The sequence below is a fragment of the Sminthopsis crassicaudata genome, chromosome 3, assembly GCF_048593235.1.
Source record: "Sminthopsis crassicaudata isolate SCR6 chromosome 3, ASM4859323v1, whole genome shotgun sequence".
Classification (NCBI taxonomy): domain Eukaryota; kingdom Metazoa; phylum Chordata; class Mammalia; order Dasyuromorphia; family Dasyuridae; genus Sminthopsis; species Sminthopsis crassicaudata.
This window is the reverse complement of record NC_133619.1, coordinates 477624179-477645421: the sequence shown is the minus strand read 5'-3', so window position 1 is coordinate 477645421 and position 21243 is coordinate 477624179. Positions and strand designations below refer to the sequence as shown.

General features: G+C 34.3%; 1 protein-coding gene across 7 annotated transcripts in view; it reads left to right on the top strand.

Moving 5' to 3' along the window:
- Positions 1-21243, top strand: part of MTUS2 (microtubule associated scaffold protein 2) — a 763366-nt gene that overhangs the window by 305572 nt on the left and 436551 nt on the right. For all 7 annotated transcript variants that reach the window (XM_074303560.1, XM_074303559.1, XM_074303561.1 and 4 more), the window contains one exon: positions 1044-1284. In XM_074303560.1, coding sequence (XP_074159661.1) covers positions 1044-1284 — 241 coding nt within the window. The remainder of the gene's footprint in view (positions 1-1043; positions 1285-21243) is intronic.

Here is a 21243-nt window from a genome sequence, read left to right as displayed (position 1 = left end):
TCAGTATTAAAGGGGTATCAAATTGGGATGGTATCTTGAACAGTTAAGATCAAAGCTTTTATAGCCCCTACTAAAATGTATTGTTTAAATGCTTATAATTGCTAAATAGAGAGTGGTTTGACATAGTAAAGGCATTGTAAGTTATAGCAGAATTAATTAACCGATATATTTTTGCATATGTAGCCCTAGGCGCCTTTTTTGATTAAATTTTAAAGGAAATTGAATCATGATTTTCACCTCATTTTTTTTCATTTTTAATATAAATGAAATACAGAACATATTAATAGGTCTTACCAGTGCAGTAAGATTTTCCATTTTAAAAGACTTTTCATAAGTAGCATTTTAATCTGGACCATTAACTTCAGGGGGAAAATACTTATCTTAAATTTGGGGAAGAAAGAAAAGCTTTGATCAGACTTTCTTGGGAATAATTATCTTAATCATAGGAGAAAGCAATGAAAGGAGATATCTACTATCCAGAACACGGTGGGCTAATTCGAGTTCCTTCAATTTTTAGGCATTTAAATGCAAGAAGCCTATGCAACAATATGTTTTTCATTTGCAACTTTGAAAATTAGTCCACTCTTCCTGGGTAACAGTATTGGCAGTGCTGCCTTAATTCTCTTCTTTTTAATGAGCTGGTGCTCTTCACATAGACTAGTAGTGTCTGTCTATTTATTTGCAAGGTTACATTGCATTTGAGATTTCTTCAATAACAGAGCAAGTTTTCATAATATTTAGATTTTCTGACAATTTTTCTTTTTGTTTTAACCATTTGGATAATTACTCCCATGCCATCTCATGAGCTTTACAGAAGACCCTGAAGTCAGAAACATGCACATTTACTGTTATGTCTTCTTAAAATGATGTGTATTACTCAGTCACAGTATTCTAGAACTGGAAAGTACCATATAGAACATTTTATAAATGAAGGAACTGTATAACTTACCACATAGCTAATTGTTATAGACGAGAACTCAGGTCTCCTGATTCCTTGCTCCACATTTTTGTATTTTTTCTTCTAATTGTTTCTTTCTCTGAAGGTTACAGAAAGACCTGGGAAAGAAGAATTTTGTTCCCCTCCATATACCCATTATGAAGTACCTCCAACTTTCTATAGATCTACCATGCTTCTTAAACCCCAGCTGGGATTGGGTGCGATGTCCCGGCTGCCATCTGCTAAGAGCAGGATTCTAATTGCAAGCCAAAGGTCTTCAAGTACTTCTCTCCATCCACCAGGACCAATTGGAAATGCTACCAATCTCTATCATTCTGATGCTTCAGGTAAGTATTAAATAATTTCTCTTTGTTATTTTTAATGAGAATGCATAAAATAGAACTAACTAGATTATTAATAGTTGCTGATACTTTAAGAAAACTTTTTTTATTACTCAAGATTGTGTCTTCTATAGGATATATAAATACTTCATTCAGACTAGTCAATTCCTTTCCATTTGCAAAACCCTAAACTTACTGTTCAATCCTCACTCTTATTATTCTCCCCAAGAAATAGGATTTTTTAATGCTAATTTTCATCAAAAAGAGATAAGTGGTATTTGCTTTTTCTTTAGGCTGGACCTATGAGATAACCAAGGTGGGCACCTCCCATTAATGGAAGCATCCACCATGGTTGCAATTGGCTAATTCATCTGGAACTTAGAATCTTAGAGAGTTCCTCATGCACATTAAATCTTAACAGCTTAAACAATGAGTATTTCATCATTCTTTCAGGTGTTTATCTTTACTGCACTGAGTTCAAGTACTATATAATGCTAGCTATTATCTATTACCTTGCTTGTAGATAAGTCATAGATATAAAGTGAGGAGGGATCTAATCTATCCTCTTCATTTACAGATGAGGAAACTGATCTAAGAATCATTAAAGGGACTCGTCCAAATTCTCAGTTAGTAAAAAAGGAGCTGAGATTCACATTCAGGTGTTTGGATTCCAAAGCCCAGGGCTCTTTCCACCTTGCCTGAATATATGCATTATCTGATGTTAAAGGCCCTAGCAGAAAGAAGTAAGATTTATTCCAAGTTGGCCCACCATCCCTCTCCTGAATGCAGTATCTGGGTTCATGCCTTTTTGGGGAACTTTTCATTTATTCACACTCCCAGGTCTTTAAGGCCCCATTCCATAAATGTCCTAGACAAAGCCAATAGACACATAAATGTAAAATAGAAAACACTTAGTAAAACATTACGGAGTACTAGCAAAGATCTTTTTTTTTTAAATAATATTATCCCTTGTATTCATTTTTCCAAATTATCCCCCCCTCCCTCTACTCCCTCCCCCCAATGACAGGCAATCCCATACATTTTACATGTGTTACAATATAACCTAGATACAATACATGTGTGTAAATACCATTTTCTTGTACTAGCAAAGATCTTAAACCATGTAATAAACTTTTTTCCCCAGCCCATTTGCCCATGACTATCTATCACTTTCCTTGGGGGCTGTGAATCCTTTATCCAGATATTCCCTTGGCATCTTCAATGCTGTAGAAGAAGGATACAGGCATTTTAAGCCTACACACTTAGTGACACAGAACAGCTACATGGTGCACTGGGATGGAGGGCCAGGCTTGGAGTTAGAGTTCAAATCTGACCTCAGACTAGCTGTGTGACCCTGGACAAGTCACTTAATCTATATAATCTTAATCTCAGATTCTTCATCTATAAAATGAGCTGGAGAAGGAAATGGCAAACCACTCCTGTAACTTTACCAAGAAAATCCCAGATGAAGTCACAGAGAATTACAAATGACTAAAAAATGTAAACAACCAATACTACAACTTGAAGTCTGAGCTGTACTGGCTTGTGCCCCTTGAGAAGGCAGAGAGTAGTGTTCACATCACCATCTGTACTAAAGCTCCTGAATTCTCCATTGCCTTGGATGGATCTCTGCTTATGCCCTTTCTCCCAGGCTCCATTTATCCCATCATTTTCCTGCCTCCTAGAAAACTAGTAGCTAATTATTCTTCTTTTTGTGGAAGACTCATCCATGTGTACTTTTTTTTTTAACTTCTCTATCTGGGAGTACTTATTATCCAGGGTAATAAGTTGTAAACTTGTAAACTTGGTTGTATACAGGCTTCTGGAAGGTGAATTTCAAGGGCTTTCTCCCAGTAAGTGGACCTCAGAGCATTGCGGGAACCGTATTTTTAAATGTCTTTGACTGAGGCAGGTGTCAGCACAATTCATTTCTCAAAGGTAATCAAACCATTCAGGCTTCATTTTAAAAACATTTTGAACTGATGAACAGCTGTCCTGCTTTTAAAGACCCTCAAGGAAAGGGATTTCATGGCTCTTTGATACCTAGTCTAAGGTTTCACGTTTAGCACATGTCTCCCTGAAATCTAACTTAAACCAATTAATTTGTTATTTGAAGCTATTTTAAAATAATTACATATTTGAAACGGATAAAACCTAACTGTTCTCTTTGACAATCAGCTACCTTGTTGATAAAGTTGCAAATGCCCCCCAAAATCAAATTTCTAACACTTTTTTTTAAATTAGAGTTCTTTTTTTCAACCCTTTACCTTTTATCATGCTTCTCTGAACTGAGTTCTTTACTTCTCTTTTAAGTTGTGGAAAACTTCAGCAAAAATCTGGTTTTTAAAATCAACTCCAATAAAAATCAGGATTTTAAAGTCAATTTTTCTCCTAATTTGCTTCATTAAATAAATAAATTAAATGTATTTATTAATAAAAGGGTTTGGTTTTTTTTTTTTGCAATCTATTGTACTTACCAAGTATCCTGGAATCTGATTTATAAACATATATACTTCACAATTAATTAAACCTTTTATTGACTAGTACTGCTCATCTAAATTAAACCAAAGTTCATTCCTCAAGTCCAGCAGTTCCATATTTCTTAGACCTTTATGCATTGTGAAATAGTGCTCCTCTCTTTCCATCTATGAACTATGACAAAGTAAACATATAAATTTTGAGATTTAAGGTAGAAAATCCAGTATAAATCTTTTACACTTTCTTTCCCCTTTATCTATGAGATAGCTAGGTGGGTAAAATACTGGACTTCAAATCAGGAACAGTTTGCCTATTTCTTCATCTGTAAAATAGGGCTAATAACAGCATCTACATTCCAGGGTTGTTATGAGGATATTTAGAGTGTTATGAGATATTTGCAAAGCATTTTGCAAACCTTAAATTGCTCTATATATGCTAGTTGCTATTATAATGAACAAAATTATTATTATTAATCCTTTTAAATATGTTATATTACACATTAGTTTTTTAGATAAATAAATTAAATAGTTTATTTCTTTTATCTCTGTAGAAACTGAGAACAAAAGTTAAGTTACTTGTCCAAGGTCTCACAGGTAATAAGTGTCAGAGATGAGATCTAGGTCCCCTAACAAGAAATGCGTCACTTAGAGCTTGGGAAACCAGCATTCCACTGGCAAAGTATTCAAGAACTCAATATCATCTTCATGCTATGAAGGGAGTATTAAGAAATTAAAATTTTTTATTTTATTTATCATGCCATGAATTACTTATTTCTGTCATTTATCTATTTATTACTAGGCAATAAAGTGGTCCACTGCTAGAGAATTCAACCTGGAGTGAGAACAACCTGAAACCATACCCTTAGACACTTACTAGCTGTTTCTTAAGGCATACATAAGGCAAATCACTTGAGTTTTGACTGCCTCAATTTTCTTATCTTGCCCATAAAATGGGGCAATAATAATAGCATCTATTTGCCAGAATAGTTGTAAGGATCAAAGGAAATGACATTTGTAAAATACTTTATAAGTCTAAATTGTTATACAGTTGCCTATCTATTATTATTATTATTATTATTAACTTTTATGTCTTACCTATCAATTTCACAAACATTTCCTTAGTAAAATATATAATACTAGCTGTTCTGTAGAATATAATGACACATCACTCATTTTTACAAAGACTATTACCTAAAATATTGCTTAGGGGATAAGGCAAGTATATGAACAAATATGGTGCAAGCCAATATATGAGAAATGTCATATGGTAATTTAAAATTGCAAAGGGAGGGAGGGTTGCTCTCAATCCTAATGGTCAGGAAGTTGTCTATCAAGAAAGTAGCTTTTTAGGTGGCTTTGAATAAAGGTTTAAGTCAAGGCATAAGTTTTACATGTAAACTATATCAGATTGCTTACTGTCTCAAGGAGGAGAGAGGTGAGGAAGAGAAGAGGAGAGGTATAGAGTTTAAAACTCAGAACTTCAAAAAAAAGTTTAAAAATTTGTTTTAACTTGTGAAAAAATAAAATATATATGAAATAAGACAGAGGAAATAAAATGGAGTGGCCAAGTCAATCTTAGAAACCCTTAGCCTATAATAACTTACTTCTTAGTCAGTAAAAAGTTATTTAAATATGAAAAATTAAATATCCTTAGTTTAGTTATTTTAGTTATTTTGTAAAGACTCTGCTAATTATGTATCAAAGACAACCATACTAATAAGTTAAAGAAAAGGCAGGAAAATTCTTACAAGATAGTCTGGCAGAGTACCTAGCACCCTGCCATATACACACACAGATGCTCAGTACCAGAATACAGATGTACCACAACACAGATGCTTAGTAAAAATTGGTTGAATGAACAAATGAATGGATGATATAAAAAAATAATTGGAGGAGGGTGGAGCTTGGAAATTTAACAAAGTGTTAGCTGAGACCAGAAGATAATTGAAATACAAAAGCAATCATAAGGAGTAAGTACTTGAAGCCTAACTAGTGAAATAAGAAGAGGAAGGGAAGAGACAAGAAAGAGAGAATTTGAGAATTTGTCATTAGAGAATTTGAAACAATTGAGTTCCCTGTAACTGAGTCATTAGGAAATAAGCTTGGAATTTTGCCTTAGCAGATAGTCACAGACATTAGCCATCAACTAACCATCTCCAAGAATCACTGAGGATCAGATTTGAAAATCTCACTTTCATAAAATACTATTCACTAATAGTAACAAGGATACAGTATAATATGTTTATGTTTCTGCCAGTAGCAAACAATATTTATAAATGTGCCAGTAGGAGAATGTATGAGATGGAAGAATGTTTCTTTGCTTTCCTTTTGATTATTAGAAAAAAATGAATTACTTCTTGAAAGAATGGGGGAAAGTACTTCAAAAGGAAAATAGAAGGGAAAGCAGAAAAATCAGAAAAGAATGAGGAATTCTATGCTGTCATAGTCTGGAGGGAAGAAAAATATGTTAAAGTAAGAATGAACTAATAAACATTTGGAGTTATAGAATGAATAATGGATGAATAAATGAATTAAAAGCCATTTATTAAATAGTTACAATATTTGAAGCATTCGAAGTACTGAGATTGAGGAAAGATGGTCTATTTTCTTTTTTTGTTTGTTTGTTTTGTTTTGTTTTTTGATGGTCTCTATTTTCAAGGAAAATACTTTCTAGTAAATGAAACAATAAGACATGGGGGAGTGATGGCCAAGTGATGGATATTTTCATCAGGAAATTGCAAAAATAGTAAATGGAAGTCTAGGAAAGATGATTAATACAGTCTTTCCAATAGCAATGGCATTATTGATTTGATTATGGTTCCAGAACTGGAAAGCAGGGATTGGTAAAAGTTCTATGTGTAGTAGCATAGCAGCTGCCAAGAAAATGAGTGGGGAATTAAGTGAAAGGTTGGAGGTTTGGAGGCTGCCTAGATAATAGGGCACCCTATAAGGTACTAACCAACCAGAACAAAGAGTTAAGTTCTCTAGGGCATGGTCTCTAGTCTAGGTACCAACATGTCTGACAGGAAGTTGACTTAGGAATTCATAAGAGGTATGAGATTCTTCCCAAAAAATGGAGAACCAAATTCCCTGAAAAGAGCTCAAATTGGGCTCTGAAGAATGAGGAGAATTTATCTGCTGGAGAAAGATCTTTGCATAGAAATTCATATACACTGCAAAAGAAAATATTAATAATGATAATAACAAAACAAAAAAATCCCAATAAGTAAATGTGACTAGCCTCTAACTTATATCCTCAGAAAGTTTTAGAGAAAAGATTGAGTTCAATTTGGGACATGCTGGCTTAATGTTCCATTTTGACATCTAAGTGAGAAACGTGGGTCTGAAACTCCTGAGAGAAGTTAGGCCTGGAGGTACATATTTGGTATTATCCACATAGAATGATGTTTGAGAGTCATGTGAAGATACCTAAGGAATAAAGGGAAAAGAAGAGGAAAGAGAACAAAATTTGGGGGAATGATTATGTAAGTGGGCAAAAAAAGCATGAGGAACTCACAAAAGAGAAGGAGCAGAAAGGCAGAAGAAGATTGTCAAGAATATAGTATTATAGGAGCCAAGAAAAGAAGTGTTCAAAGTTGCAAGTTGTTAAGAGTGTTGAATAATAAACAGGAAAGGTAGAGGAAGAGGAAGTTAAGGATTCTCTAGTTCACAGATAAGAAAACTGAGTCTCCAAAGTTAAATGAGTTTCCAAAGAGTAAACCAAAACTTATCAGAAGTACATGAGAAACAAGGCCTCATAATGCCCTACACTGTTACCTTAAATCATGTTGCTCAATAATTAACAAGAATGATATTTGATTTAATGGTTTTGGACCTAGAGACAGGAAGACCTTAGAGTTTGAATTTTGCCTCAACTATTTTCTTATTTATTATTCCTGGACAAATCCTTTACCCTCTTCTCAGTCTCAACTTCCTCATCTGAAAAACAATGCTAATTGTGTCTATGTCTCAGGTTTGTTTTAAGGATAAAATGAGATATTTGTAAAGCGAATTTGCAAACATTAAAGCTTTGTATCAATGTTAACTATTATTGTTTTTTAATTGTTAAAATACTTGTATTGTGAACTACTAGAAAAAAGAATTTTGTTCTCTTTGTGTCTTGCAAATATATAATTAGCTTCTATATTAAGTTTTTAGGATTTATGATAATTGGTATAAAAAGAAATGAAAGTAAAAAATTTGAATGCATTTTATAGAGTTGTAGAAGTTACAATTTCAAATACTGCTTTTTAAAATTAACATAATTGTAAAGAGTGGGCTATAGGATTTAGCTAAGAAATATAATATATGAATGAGAAATATGCATGGATGAGTCTAGTTTGAGGGATGTATTAAGAAAGAGGATGAACCTGTTAATTTTTCCACTCTCTGTACAATATGTATATTAATTTGAAGGAAATAGTTTCATTAGTAGGACTTCCTTGAGACCTGCTTTTTTGATTATGACACTCATTGATACTCACCTACACAGAGATGGATATTTTAGCCATAGCCCACTGTTTTATGGGTCACCAGAAATCTATTAACTTTTCAAGGAACTGATGCTTTTTAATCTATTTGCTCTTGAAACGTCCTCCTTAATTTGACAGGCTGTGTATGTTATTTGGGAGGTTTCCTCATGTCTGTTTGCTCAGCTTTTGGGTGAGGATCAGAGAAGAACAAAGTAGAGCCTCAATAAACTGGGAAAGCACAGATGGTCATGTGAAAGCAGTAAACTCATGAAGGTTCTCACTTCTCCAAGGTCAGAAGGATCACAGAAGTGAAAGAAACTATAACTTGGACAATGGAAGTCCTGTAGAGTCAAGCAATGGGAATAGTGGTCCTAGAGGCTGAACTTTGCTCAGCCTGAGACTGCATGAGCCAGATTTACTTAGAATTTCTCTGGCCAATTTAAGTGTGATCTGATACAGCCATTCCACAACCATCAGGACTAGAAATCTACTTCTGACTACTCCCTACCCCCAGCCTTTTAATATACGGTCTTCCTTTGTAACATCCCTTAGTTCCTGTTCTCCATTCCACTAACCCAAATTCAAGCCCTTTTTACACCTCACCTAGCCCAAAGTAATACCTCTGAGTTATTCTCCCTCCTCTGCCATCTACATTATATCCTACTGACAGATTCCTTAAGTGTGACCCTGATCAGGTCACTTCCTTCCTCAAAACCTTTCACAATTTCTATTAAATAGATCATGGCATGCAAAAGCCCTTTACAACTAGCCTCCTTCTACCTTTCCAGTCTTCTCTCTGTCAAGTATACTTCAATTCATTGGCACTGGTTGCTGTTCCATGAGCAAGACACCCCATCACTATCCAGTTTTCTCTGGGATCCCTAGGCCTGGGATGCTTCCCCTTCTGTTTTCCACATACTGATTTTCTTGGCTTCTGTCTAGTATTTCCCAACCAAAATTTCATCATCTATGGAAAGCCTTTCCCACCTCCTCTTCAATCTATTAATAGCTTCTCTTAATTATTTCTTGTATTGTTTGACTGAATTTAGTCTAACATTCTAGATCCTCCATAATTTGATTCCAAATTATTTTAAAATATTTTTATTTAAAGTTTTGAGTTCAAAATTCTATGCCTCCCTTATTTTCCTTCCGTTCCCTGAGACAATAAACAATCAGATATACGTTATACATGTGTAATTATGTAAAAACCAGTCATTTTGTACAAGAAGACTCAAAAGGGGAAAAAAGAAAGTGGAAAATTGCATGCTTCAGTCTGTATTCAAAACTGTATTCAATCAGTATCACTTCTTTCTGCCAGAGTGGATAGTAAACTTCATTAATCCTTGGGTATTATCTTGGATCATTCTGTTACTGAGAATAGCTAAATCTTTCACAGCTCTTCATCAGACAATATTGCTGTCAGTGTGTACAATGTTCTCCTGGTTCTGTTTACTTCACTATGCATCAGTTATTTTCACACAGTGTTTATTTCCCCTCTTACTCTAAACTTCATAGTGGGACAGAAATTGTGAATTATTATTTTTTATGTTATGACCAATGCCTTATACACATAACTCAGCACCAAAAGGTAAAATAAAAGGTTGCCCTTAGGTTTAGATCTTGCCTCAGATATTAATTAGCCTTATGATCATGATATGAGTCATTTACTTTCTTGAAGTTTCAGATTTTTTTGTGATGAAAATGGATATAAACTTGCCCCTTATCTCCCAGGATTGTTCTGAGCAAACACTTTTGGCAAATTACATAAATGTGAGTTGTTATTGTAAATAAAAGTGGCTTGTTTTTTTGTTTTTCCAATAGTTGCTATTTGGTTTTTGTATGTAGCTTAAAAAGCATCTAGGTGGTGTAGGATAGAGTAGGGGGCTTAGAATTAGGAAGACTCACTTTCATGAGTTCAAATCTGGTCTCAGACATTCACTAGCTGTGTGACCATGGACAGGTCACTTAACCTAAATCTCACTTAACCTCAGCTTTTTTTTATCTGTTAAAATGAAGTGGAGAAGGAATATTTGCCAAGAACCTAGGATCATAGTCAGACACCATTGAAAATGACTCAACAGCAAAAAAAAGGATCAATTAAAATGAAGAGTTGTGATATACGCATTTAAATAAATATTATTTTATAGGAGCATCCTACCTCATCTTCTCTACTTACATTCAGGTTCACATCTCATTTTGCCTGCACTAGTAGAATTGCTTTTAATTATTACCCCTCTTTCATCTATGTGCCATAAAGCTGATGAAATGATTTTTTTAAATTGTGGGTGTGCCCATATCATTTTCTCATTTAGTAAACCTCAGTATCTTCCTGTTGCTTCTAACATTGAATACAAATTCCTTTGTTTATCATTTAAAATATTTTAGAGACTGAATTTCCAATACAATTATGTACCAATTTCCTTTATGCATACTGTGGTCCAGCCAAATTGGTATACTTTTCTTGTTCTTTACAAATAACCCTCTATATTAGGTCTCCTTGATTCTTCACAGACTGTCCTTTAGATCTGGAATGCATTTCCTCATCACCTTCACCTCTTAAAGTCTCTACTTTCCTTCAAATATCTGTTCAAAAGCCAGTCTTTGACATGTAGCTTTTCTTGGTCCTTTAGCTGTCCATGACCCACTATACTTATATAACTGTGCATAGATAGATAGATAGATATAGATATAAATATATAGATATATATAGATATAAATATAACAGAATCCCTTTAAAGACTGAAGATGCTTAATTTCTGTCTCTTTCCCCATTACCCAATATAGTTTCTGGAAATGGAGATTAAGAAATGCTTGCTTGATTGATTAGTAGCCCAAAGCATATCAAATAACTTTTGTTATACCTGACAAAATTGTGTCATTTTGCATTTGCCTTTGAGGCTAATTATTGTCATTTAAAGAAAGTTTTTCTGAAAATGAAATTTAACAAAAGTTTAAAAAAACCCGAATAGAAGGTCCAGATGGCAAGACAATACCTCCTTTTGTGAGAAGAAATAACTTGAAGATTTTTGTCTAATTAAAATTTTTGTACTAGTGGGGAAAAATAAAGAAGGCTCTTGATGTATTCTTGATGAGTCCCCATATGACTTTGCTTATGTAGACAATATCTCAACAATATCATCTTGCCATTTGTTTTTGCCCTTTTCTTTAATGTTACTGAGGGTGAGAACAGTGGCAAGTGAGAATTATAGACTGTAATCTCACTCAGAAGTGATGCCCTATAATTTCATTGCTTTCCTCTGTTAGTCAAGAGCAGGTTCACTCATTCTTCAATCTGATAAATGCTGAACTTTTCCATTTGTGAGTGAAAGAGAAGACATTTTCCAGAAGGAAAATGTACCATGTACTGAGAAAGAATGGCAGATCTTTGCTTCAATAAATGATTCTGTGACATATTCTTTACCTTTTGTAGTTGAAAGGGAAAAAAAAACTGATTACAATTGAATGTAGAAATAAAGTCATGACACCCACATCTGATATAGGCTGAGTACATCATCTAGGCAGGATGTCAAAGAATACAATTCAACTGATCTGAAGGTTTTCCTCTCTAAGTAATCACTGTCCTCTATCTTTTTTCCTGAGTAAAGAAATTACATTAACATAATGTTTCCTATGGGGCTCTAATAAGGTAGCTCCTCATTCCCCCCATAAATCTGTTTTCTGTTATATTCCTCTTCTCTTCTAATCTTTTCTGAATGTGGGGCAGGGGATTTTCTACCATTTGGGAGGAGGAGTAAATTTGAAATTGTGAGGGACTGTCTAGAAATGCAGTCCTGATAAGGGCATCATGGAATGGTCCTGGGGAAGAGAAGGCAAGTCTCTGAATTATGGGACTACAGGAGGTAAAAGGTATCTTGTGTGAGACTGGTTATTTGCAGTGAGGGAGTGTTTCCTGCTTAGCAGTTTTTGCCTAGAGATGAATTGGATGGACAAATAGAGGCATGTCATGTGTGAAAGAAAAAAATTATCTTTTTCTTTTGTGTGTTTGTGGGGTTGTAGGTTCGAGATTCAGAATGTGCTTTGCTGTATTCCCTAACATAAGAAGCAGAGTTTAATGAAAAGCATACTGGATTTGGAATTTTTCATGAATTCTGCCATTTGCTGACTTTGTAATCTTGAAAATCATAGAATCTTGAAGTTGGGTGGTACCATCCATAGAGAATATCATCAACACCAGTTATTCTCAGTTCATGGGCCAAACATTGGAGAGTCATAAACATTTTATAAAGGATACTTAATATATAAATAGGAAACATGATTTCTGTGGACAGTGACTTAGCCATACCAGACCTAAAACTGTATTATATTGCAGTAGTCATTAAAACCATTTGGTACTGGCTAAAGAATAGTGGTCAATCAGTGAAATGGGTTAGGTACACAAGACATAATAGTGAAAGATTTTAGTAACTTAGTGTTTGTTAAATCCAAAGACTCCAGCTTCTGGGATAAGAACTCACTATTTGGCAACAATTTCTGGGAAACTAGCAGAAATTTGGCGTAGACCAACATCTCACATCCTATACTTGCTGGAGAAGCACAAAGTCCAGATCATCCTACCCTAGTTATTTCTCTCTTTGAACTATCTAGAATAGAACTAAAACCCTCAAAAGAGAGTGAATTATATCTCAGTGGATTTAATGATTTCTTGCCACAGATGCTAAAAGGGAATTCTTCAAATTCAGATTGAAACGGATGATCTCTGGGATCCCTTTCAATTGAAATTCTCATGTATTGTGAACACAGTACTCTTTGGGCAATGCTGACTTTTCAATATATTCTCACACACACACACACACATATATAAATGTTTGTAGTTCTTTAATGTTTTAATTGAAAATGATTTCTCATGCCCCTATAATATTCTTATAAAAAAAAGTATTCAGCTCTATGTAATTCAAGAGTGTATTGATATAATATGTCTGGTGGGTAAAATGTATGTAAAATGATATAAGCAGATTTCCTAAAGGTTCCCCAAGCATAACTTGCTAGTATCAGCCAATTGCTATGGAAAAGATTCTAATGTTTTCTGATAGAAGCAGTTGAAGTGTCAGAGGAAAGCTGTTACATAAAGTACAGATGAAACTACCTAATTCTATAAATAGAATAGCAAATTCAGATAGCTCAGAGGAGTCAAAGACAATTTTTGTCTGTTTATTATTTTGCAGGTTTAGAATGAATTCTGCTTATTAAAATAATTTTATTTTGAAATCTGACATACTAGAGGCTCTCTTGTTTTAAGTTGTATTTTAAAAATATTCTAGAAGATAGTTAGCAGGACTCTCAAATAAAGGCAGTTAAGACATTGTAACATATTTTGGTGAGCATTTAAATTGGTCTGCTAGAATTTATATGCCTTCTTGAGTCAGATTGGAGATTTCCTAAAAATTAAATGCCCAGTCTTACATGAGAAATTATTGAATGTTAATAATTTGCTCAGTTGATACTTCTTAAGTTCTATAAGTTTATTGACATTGTATTCCTTCCAGATAAACTCATCATCCTCCAATGACCTTCTTTTTAAAAAAAATCAGGCATGACGTTGGAATCAGACAATCCATCAGATATTCTGAACTTTGGGATTTTCTTGATTAGGTAAACTATCCCAGATGTTTCTGCTGTTATTGGCTTCAAAAACCCATGGTCTTCTCTATGTTGAGCTGGGACATTTTCCTAGAGGACTCAATAAATATAAAACCAAAGTAATTACATAAGTTCATTTTTTTCCTTTTTGCTTTTTCTGGGTCAAATCAATTTCATTGTGTTATCTATAAATTTTGAATGAGCAAAGTGATTGTGAAAGAATATAAATTAAAAATCTTTTGGAGGGAGAAGATTCTGGGAAGATGGTAGAGTAGGACAGGAAATTACAAGCTCTCCAGATTCCCCCATAAACAAGACAAAATAGTTTCTGAGGGCAAGCATAGAGGTAAAAATAAATAAGAGTTGGGGAAGAATAGTATTCCTTCTGGGAACAATCAGAGAAAATCCTATGGAAGTTACCAGAAGGGAAGTGAGACCTCTCCCTCTCTGTGAAGTAAAAAAGCTTCTAGGCTAGCTCCACTGAAACAACTAGCAGAGAGTCTGGGGCTTGCCCTGAGAGGTAGCCCTGGCTCCAGCCACAGGAATTTTCACCTCCCAGCCAGCATGGGTAGTCTGGTGTCTGAGTTAGGGAAGATTGGAAGCCTTCACTGATAAGGGATACCACCAGGCCCAGCTGTGATGCCAAAAGGGGCACTGGAGAGAAGGTACCAGCATACCTCTACTGAGTATAGAAGCTGGGGAGCAGGGACTGGCTGTGGGTACTTACAGGAGGGTAAATTTCTTGGTTTCAGTTCCAGGCCAGAGGGGAAAACTGAAGAATGACTTGAGGCCAAAGGCACCATTCCCCTAGGACTAGAGGTGATTAAACTAGCATCTATACATTTTTTTGGAAGACCAGGCAAAGGAAACATAATCCAATCATAGAAAGTTACTATGGGGATAGAGAAGAGAAGGGTTTATCTTTATAGGAGAATACTGACCTTAAATACTTGTGTAAAAAAAACACCTCCAGCCCCAAAGAGTAATATCAAATGATCAACTGTCCAAAAAAGAATTCATTAAAGAACTCAAAAAGTACTTTAATAATCAAATGAGAAAGATTAAGGGAAAAAAAAGAACAATCCAAAAAAGCAAGAAGATTTAGAAAAGAAAGTCACACAAATAGAAAAGGAGATCCAGAATTTTTTTTTCTAATTCTTTTTTGCTAAGTCCTCAAGTGTTAGAATAAAGGAAGAAGGTAAAAATGGGGAAAAAAATTTACCAGTAACCACCTAAAAAAAAATCTTATGAGGAAAAGCTACAGAAATATCTTAACTAAATTCCCAAACCTCCATATCAAGGATAAAACATTACAAGCAACAAGAAAAAAATAATTCAAATACAATAGAGCCACAGTTAGAATCACACAAGACCTAGCATCAGCTACATTAAAAGACTGCAGATCTTGGAACACCATGTATCAAAGAGCAAAAGAACTGTGGTTGTGACTGAAAATATCATATCCAGCAAAGTTAAGCATAGTCCTGAATAAAAAAAAAGGACATTCAGTGAATTGCCATACTTTCAGGATTTTATTGCAAAAAGACATAAACTTAATAGAAAATTTGACATACAGAATTAGATATCAGACTAATTACAAGGGAATCAATAAGATTCTCTTTACATTCTTAATATATAGAACATTAATAAGTAGATAGTTCAAAAGAAAGTTTGGGATAGATCTGAATATAATGAGATTCTTAAAAGCAAAACTGGGTAGGAAAAAGTAAAATGTAATTATCTAATACAATTGAGATGTGAGAGAAAGAACTGACACAGAAGAATTAAATGGGGAAGGAGGAGGGCAATTCTGGGACTATTCATTGGGAATAGGTTTAAAGAGGGAACAATGTATATATCTATCTATCTATCTATCTATCTATCTATCTATAGATAGATAGATAGATAGATAGATATATAGATAGATAGATAGATAGATATATAATATATATATATATATATATCAAGACAGGTATAAATTTTTTCTAAATTCAGAAAGAAATAAGAGGACAAGGGTATAGGGAGAGAGGAAGGAAATTTTGGAGGGAAATCTACTCACATCAGATCAGGATTAAAGAGATACCATCTACATTTAGAAGAGAATAAAAGCCCCCAACTCCAAAAGAAGTTTAAAAAAACTTTTTGATTGAGACTTTACTATTTAAAGATAAGCAGAACAGCTTTTCAACCTTTGTTGTTTCAGGGAATCTCCATTTCAGTGAAAATTGAAGTCCTAATGGATCAGAAAGAATAAGAATTAAGTTCAATCTTAGTCACATTCTAGAAAAAAAAAAGTGATCAACCCATTTATATAATTTGATTTCCAATTTATTTTTTACGGCACCATTTTTGTCAGTGTTGAGTAAGTCTCATAGAAACTTAATTTTGACCAATCAAAACATGAAATTGTGTCCATGTTAAACTAGCCTAATTACTTTTTTTGAAAGGCTTAATAAAACTTATTTGACTATGGGCATTCTGTAACTTTGATTTACCTAGATTTTATTAAAGCATTTGACAGTTTTATTTTCAAGTCTTTTTTATCTTCAAAAGAAGAGGTTACAATAAGTTTGAATCAAAACTGTTTGATTGTCTGAATTAAAAGATCAGTCATTACTGTTCATATTGGCTAGGAAACAAGTCTTACCTATAATGATCCAATGATCTGTTCTGTTTTGTAACATAACAATGTCTTTTATAAAAGTGTCAATAATAGGCTTATCTAATTTGCAGATGACAAACAGCTAGAATGGACACTGAATGCCAGAATTCTGAAAAATCTTGGCCAGCTAGGACATTGGGTTGAATTAAAGAAATATAATTTAATTTAAAAAAAAAGTGGAAAGTCTTATTCTTAGCTATAAGAATCAACTTTAGAAGCATAAATATATAGAAGGAGAAGGCATGGCTACCCTCACATGAATCTGGAGTTTTTAGATACCCTCAGTATAACAGTGCAGCATGCGAATTAAGAAAACAAATGTCTAAGGCTACATTAAGAAAGACATATTTTACAGGACTAGGAAGGTCATCTACCCATAGTATTCTGCCTAGACTAGATCAGATCTACAGTATTGTGTTAAATGTTGCTAGCCACATTTTAAGAAGATCATTAATAAGTAATAGAACATCCAGAAGGGGACAGACAACCAGTATGGCAAAGTATCTAGAACATGAATAATGATAATGGACTAGAGGAAATGGAAGCTTTGAAGGAGATATGACAACTGTCTTCATAAATGTGAAGGACTGTTATATGGAAAAGGGCTTATACTGATTCTTCTCTTTAGGATAGACCTAAGAACTAGCATCTTGTAGCTAGGTAGTTTAGGGAGCTAGGTGATGTTTGGAATCAAGAAGACTCATCTTTGTGAGTTCCAATATGACCTCAGATACTTCCTAGCTGTGAGAACTTAGGCAAGTCACTTAGCTCTGTTTGCCTCAGTTTCTTCATTTATAAAATAAGCTGGAGAAAGAAATGGCAAATCACACTGCTATCTTTGCCAAGAAAATTCTAAATGGAGTTGTAAAGAGTTGAACACAACCCAACAGTATCAACAAGGAAAAGCTTCCTAATTGAGTTATCCAAAAGTAGAATAATAATAGCTAACATTTATTATGATGTGTTGAGATATTTTATATGTGTTATTTCATTTGATCCTCACAACAATCTTGTAAAATGGGAGCTATTATTGCCACCATATTATGGATGTGGTGTGCCTGAGAGTGGTTAAATAATTTGGCTAGTAGGTTACTGGAACAAGATTTGAATTCAGATCTTCCTATGTCTAAAACCAACACTATATCACCTACTTGCCTAGACTGGATCTACCATGAGAGATTTTTAATTTCCCCCTTGTTTAATGTCTTCAAACAGAGATTGGATGATTATTTATATAGTTTATTGTAGAACAGAGGTGTCAGATATGCTCCCTTTACACTCCCAATTGCAATCTGAACCAAATGTATTTGGGAAATATTTACCATTATAAATAAAAATTCAATAAAATAAGGACTTTTATTGTGTAAAATCAGTAAATAAAAATAGTGAAAGATAGAAAACATCACATTTTAAAACTAAGTCAATATGCAGCCTGTAGGGATCCTTATTATGGATTAGTGGCCCCTATTCCTATTTTAATTTGAGACCTCTGTTGTAGAAGAGATTTTTTTTCAGGTATACTTTGTAGTAGAAGGCTATCTTTCTATCTCTGAATTCTGGAATTCTATTAATCTGCATTGTATGGATATTCTTACTAACATCTGGTTTACATGAACCTCCTGAGAAGCTTAGGGAAGGAGAAAAAAAAAAGATATCACAAAGGAAGAATATAAAGCCTAAGGTGCATGTGTGACAGGAAAGAGGAAGGCATTGCTGTTTTTTCAAAGTTAGGTAACAGGTTAATCATATCAATATGGAGTGACATAGATCTTTTTTAGCAGTAGATAGATGACCCACCTTTATTCCCCTTTCCTTTGAGGCAGATAGAGTAATCTAGTTCCCATAGCAACCCAGAGTTTCAGAGGGCAGAACCATGGATAGTTACCTCAATTTTTGATACCTTAAATATGGGTATGGATATTTTAGCCTAATTTTTGCCTTTTAGAGGGTTATTTTAAAATATGCTTTTCATCTGATTTTTGATATTTCGTATTTTTCCTAAAAATTCCCTTCTTATTTTTGAGTCATGTCCAACTCTTCATGTTCCAATATAAAGTTTTCTTGGAAAAGATACTTGAGTAATTTGCCTTCCAGGTCAAAGATTTTATGACTCGAGGTTGGCACATGTCTTACTAATGACCATTCTACTCACCATTTCAGCACTGTCAACACTGAAATAGTTACATAAATAATTGTCTTTCATTCCTTAGGTACCTCTAGACCAAATGTTCTTAATTAGTGGATCTACAAAGAGATTTCAAAGAGTTCATAAACTTGCATGAGGAAAAAACCCATGAATTTATTTTCATTAACTTCTAAAAGAAATGTGGCATTTCTTTTCTTTATACATTTGCCATTTCTTTTCCAGCTCATTTTGCAAATGAGAAAACTGAAGCAAACATGGTTAAGTGACTTTTCCAGGGGGTCACAGAGCTAGTAAATGTCTGAGGCCAGATTTGAAGTTATAAAGATAAGTCTTCCTGACTTTAGGCCCATCATTCTATTTACTTTATCATTTAGCTTCCCCTAAAAATTCCCTAGGATAGTTCAAATTCACAATTTTTCTTGACTATAGAGGGCAATTTCTTGTTCTATCAGAAGGGTTCCTAACCTTTTCTATGTCATGGAACCCTTTGACAATTTATTGAAAACTATTGGACTTCTTCTCTAAATAATTTACTTAATTACATAAAATAAAGTACATAGAATTATGAAAGAAATAAAAATCATTTTGAAATACAGTTATTAAAAATGTTTTCAAATTTTCAATAACTAGTAATATGTCTGACAACTGTGGTAATTTTAAAGTAGTGATAAGTATAAATGATATTTTGAAATATTTGCATTATATTTTATATTATAATTGGATATGAAAATATCTATTACTTTTATTAATGATAAAATCATTGATCTTGCTGTGGTTTATTGCCAAATTTCTTTTAGAAGTTAATGAAAATAAATTCATGGGTTTTTTTCCTCATCCAAGTTTATAAATTCCTTGAAATCTCTTTGTAGATCCATTAGTTAAGAACACTTGGTCTAGAGCTACCTAAGGAATGAAAGACAATTATTTATATAGCTATTTCAGTGTTGACCATGCTGAAATGGTGAGTAGAATGGTCAGTAGTAAGACATGTGTCCACTTCGAATCATAAAATCTTTGACCTGGAAGGGATCTTAAATATCATTTAGTCTAATTTCTTTATTATTTTAAAGAATATTGAACTGATCAGGATAAAATGAGTTAAAAAAAAGAACCATTAGTATAACCTAGGTCTGTTAACTACAAATCTTCTTCTCTTTCTGTTATAGTTTACTGATTTAGTCAGACTCTACTTAATGTTCTTTATGATTTAATCAAATACATCAATAATTTTACCTTGTTGCTTTTTTCCTTATATGTAAAAAGAAAGGTTGAATTAAATGATCTTTAAGATCTTTCCTTCAATAAAATACAAAATGACAGAACTTCCAAATTGGAGGGAACTTCAGAAACCATCTATTCCAAACCATATCTGAGAAATAACTCTACATTCAGTATTCTTGACAAAATGTCATTCAACTTTTGCTGGAATAATTCCAGAAAGGGTGGACTCCTCCTTGAAATATACCATTTAAAAAATTGGTTATTCTACTTTTTGAAAAACAGAGGCAAGCAAACTTTGGCTTTAAGGCAAAATCTAGCCCATCTCATGTTTTTGAGTGATGTGTGTCTTATGTAACATGCCCTCCTGGCAGTTACAATTACTAGTCTGTCCTAGGCCCAACAGAGTACCTTTGACCACTGACCTTTGCAGTGTCAACTCTACCCGGCTCGCCTCCTCTGAGGCCTTCAAAGGTCTCTGGCCACAATCTCCTGAATCTATGGCTTAATAACCGGTAGTGCACTCAAGAACAGCCACGTGTAATCTTAAAAGCCTTTATTATACCTCCTCACATAATGCCCTGACTGATGCCCTGACTTGTTGGTTCCCGGGTGAACACCTGGTCAGAAGACCCACGTGTTCACTCCCAAAATCCTTACCTCTTTTGGCTGCCCATCTCAGCTTGGCCACCCAGGTTAGGGAGCTAGGGTAAAGAGCGCCAGGTTAAAGAGAGCGACTGCTGCCTGCAGTGGGCTTATAAAGGGCCTGTGAGGTCACACACACAGCCAATCAGCAAGAGAGTCACCCATTACGAAGCTATCTCAATGTGGCCAAGATCCCACCTACAAGGCAGTCCTAATATCCACAGAAATTACTTCCAGGCCTCCATCTCCTGATGCACTGTGTCCGCCCATTTAAAGGGCTCTTACAATTCCCTTCTCTTGCTTTGCGGGAACCGCACATCTCATCAAGCTAAACTTTTAGCACCAGCTATAGTTCACTTGATCCATGAGATGAAAGAGTGTTATGCCCAAGGAGGTACAAAGCAGCAGATCAGTAAACAGAAGTATGACAATAAGAACCAGGCTCAACAGTGGCCCAAGTGTTCAACCCATTCATCAAAGTCATACTCGAGATAATAAGCCAAAGAGGTTGGATGCCAATGAGGTGGGATGTCAACAAGGTAAAACATCACAATTCTAGTTAACAAATATCAGTGAGGTAGGTTGTCACAATTCTATTTCATTTATCTCAATCTACATCAATTCTAATTTCTTACAATTCTCTATTGCACTTGTCACAATTCTAGAGCACTTCTAGCTTATCACAATTCTCTATTGCACTTTTCACAATCCTAGAGCAATTCTAGTTTTCACAGGTGCACATAAGCA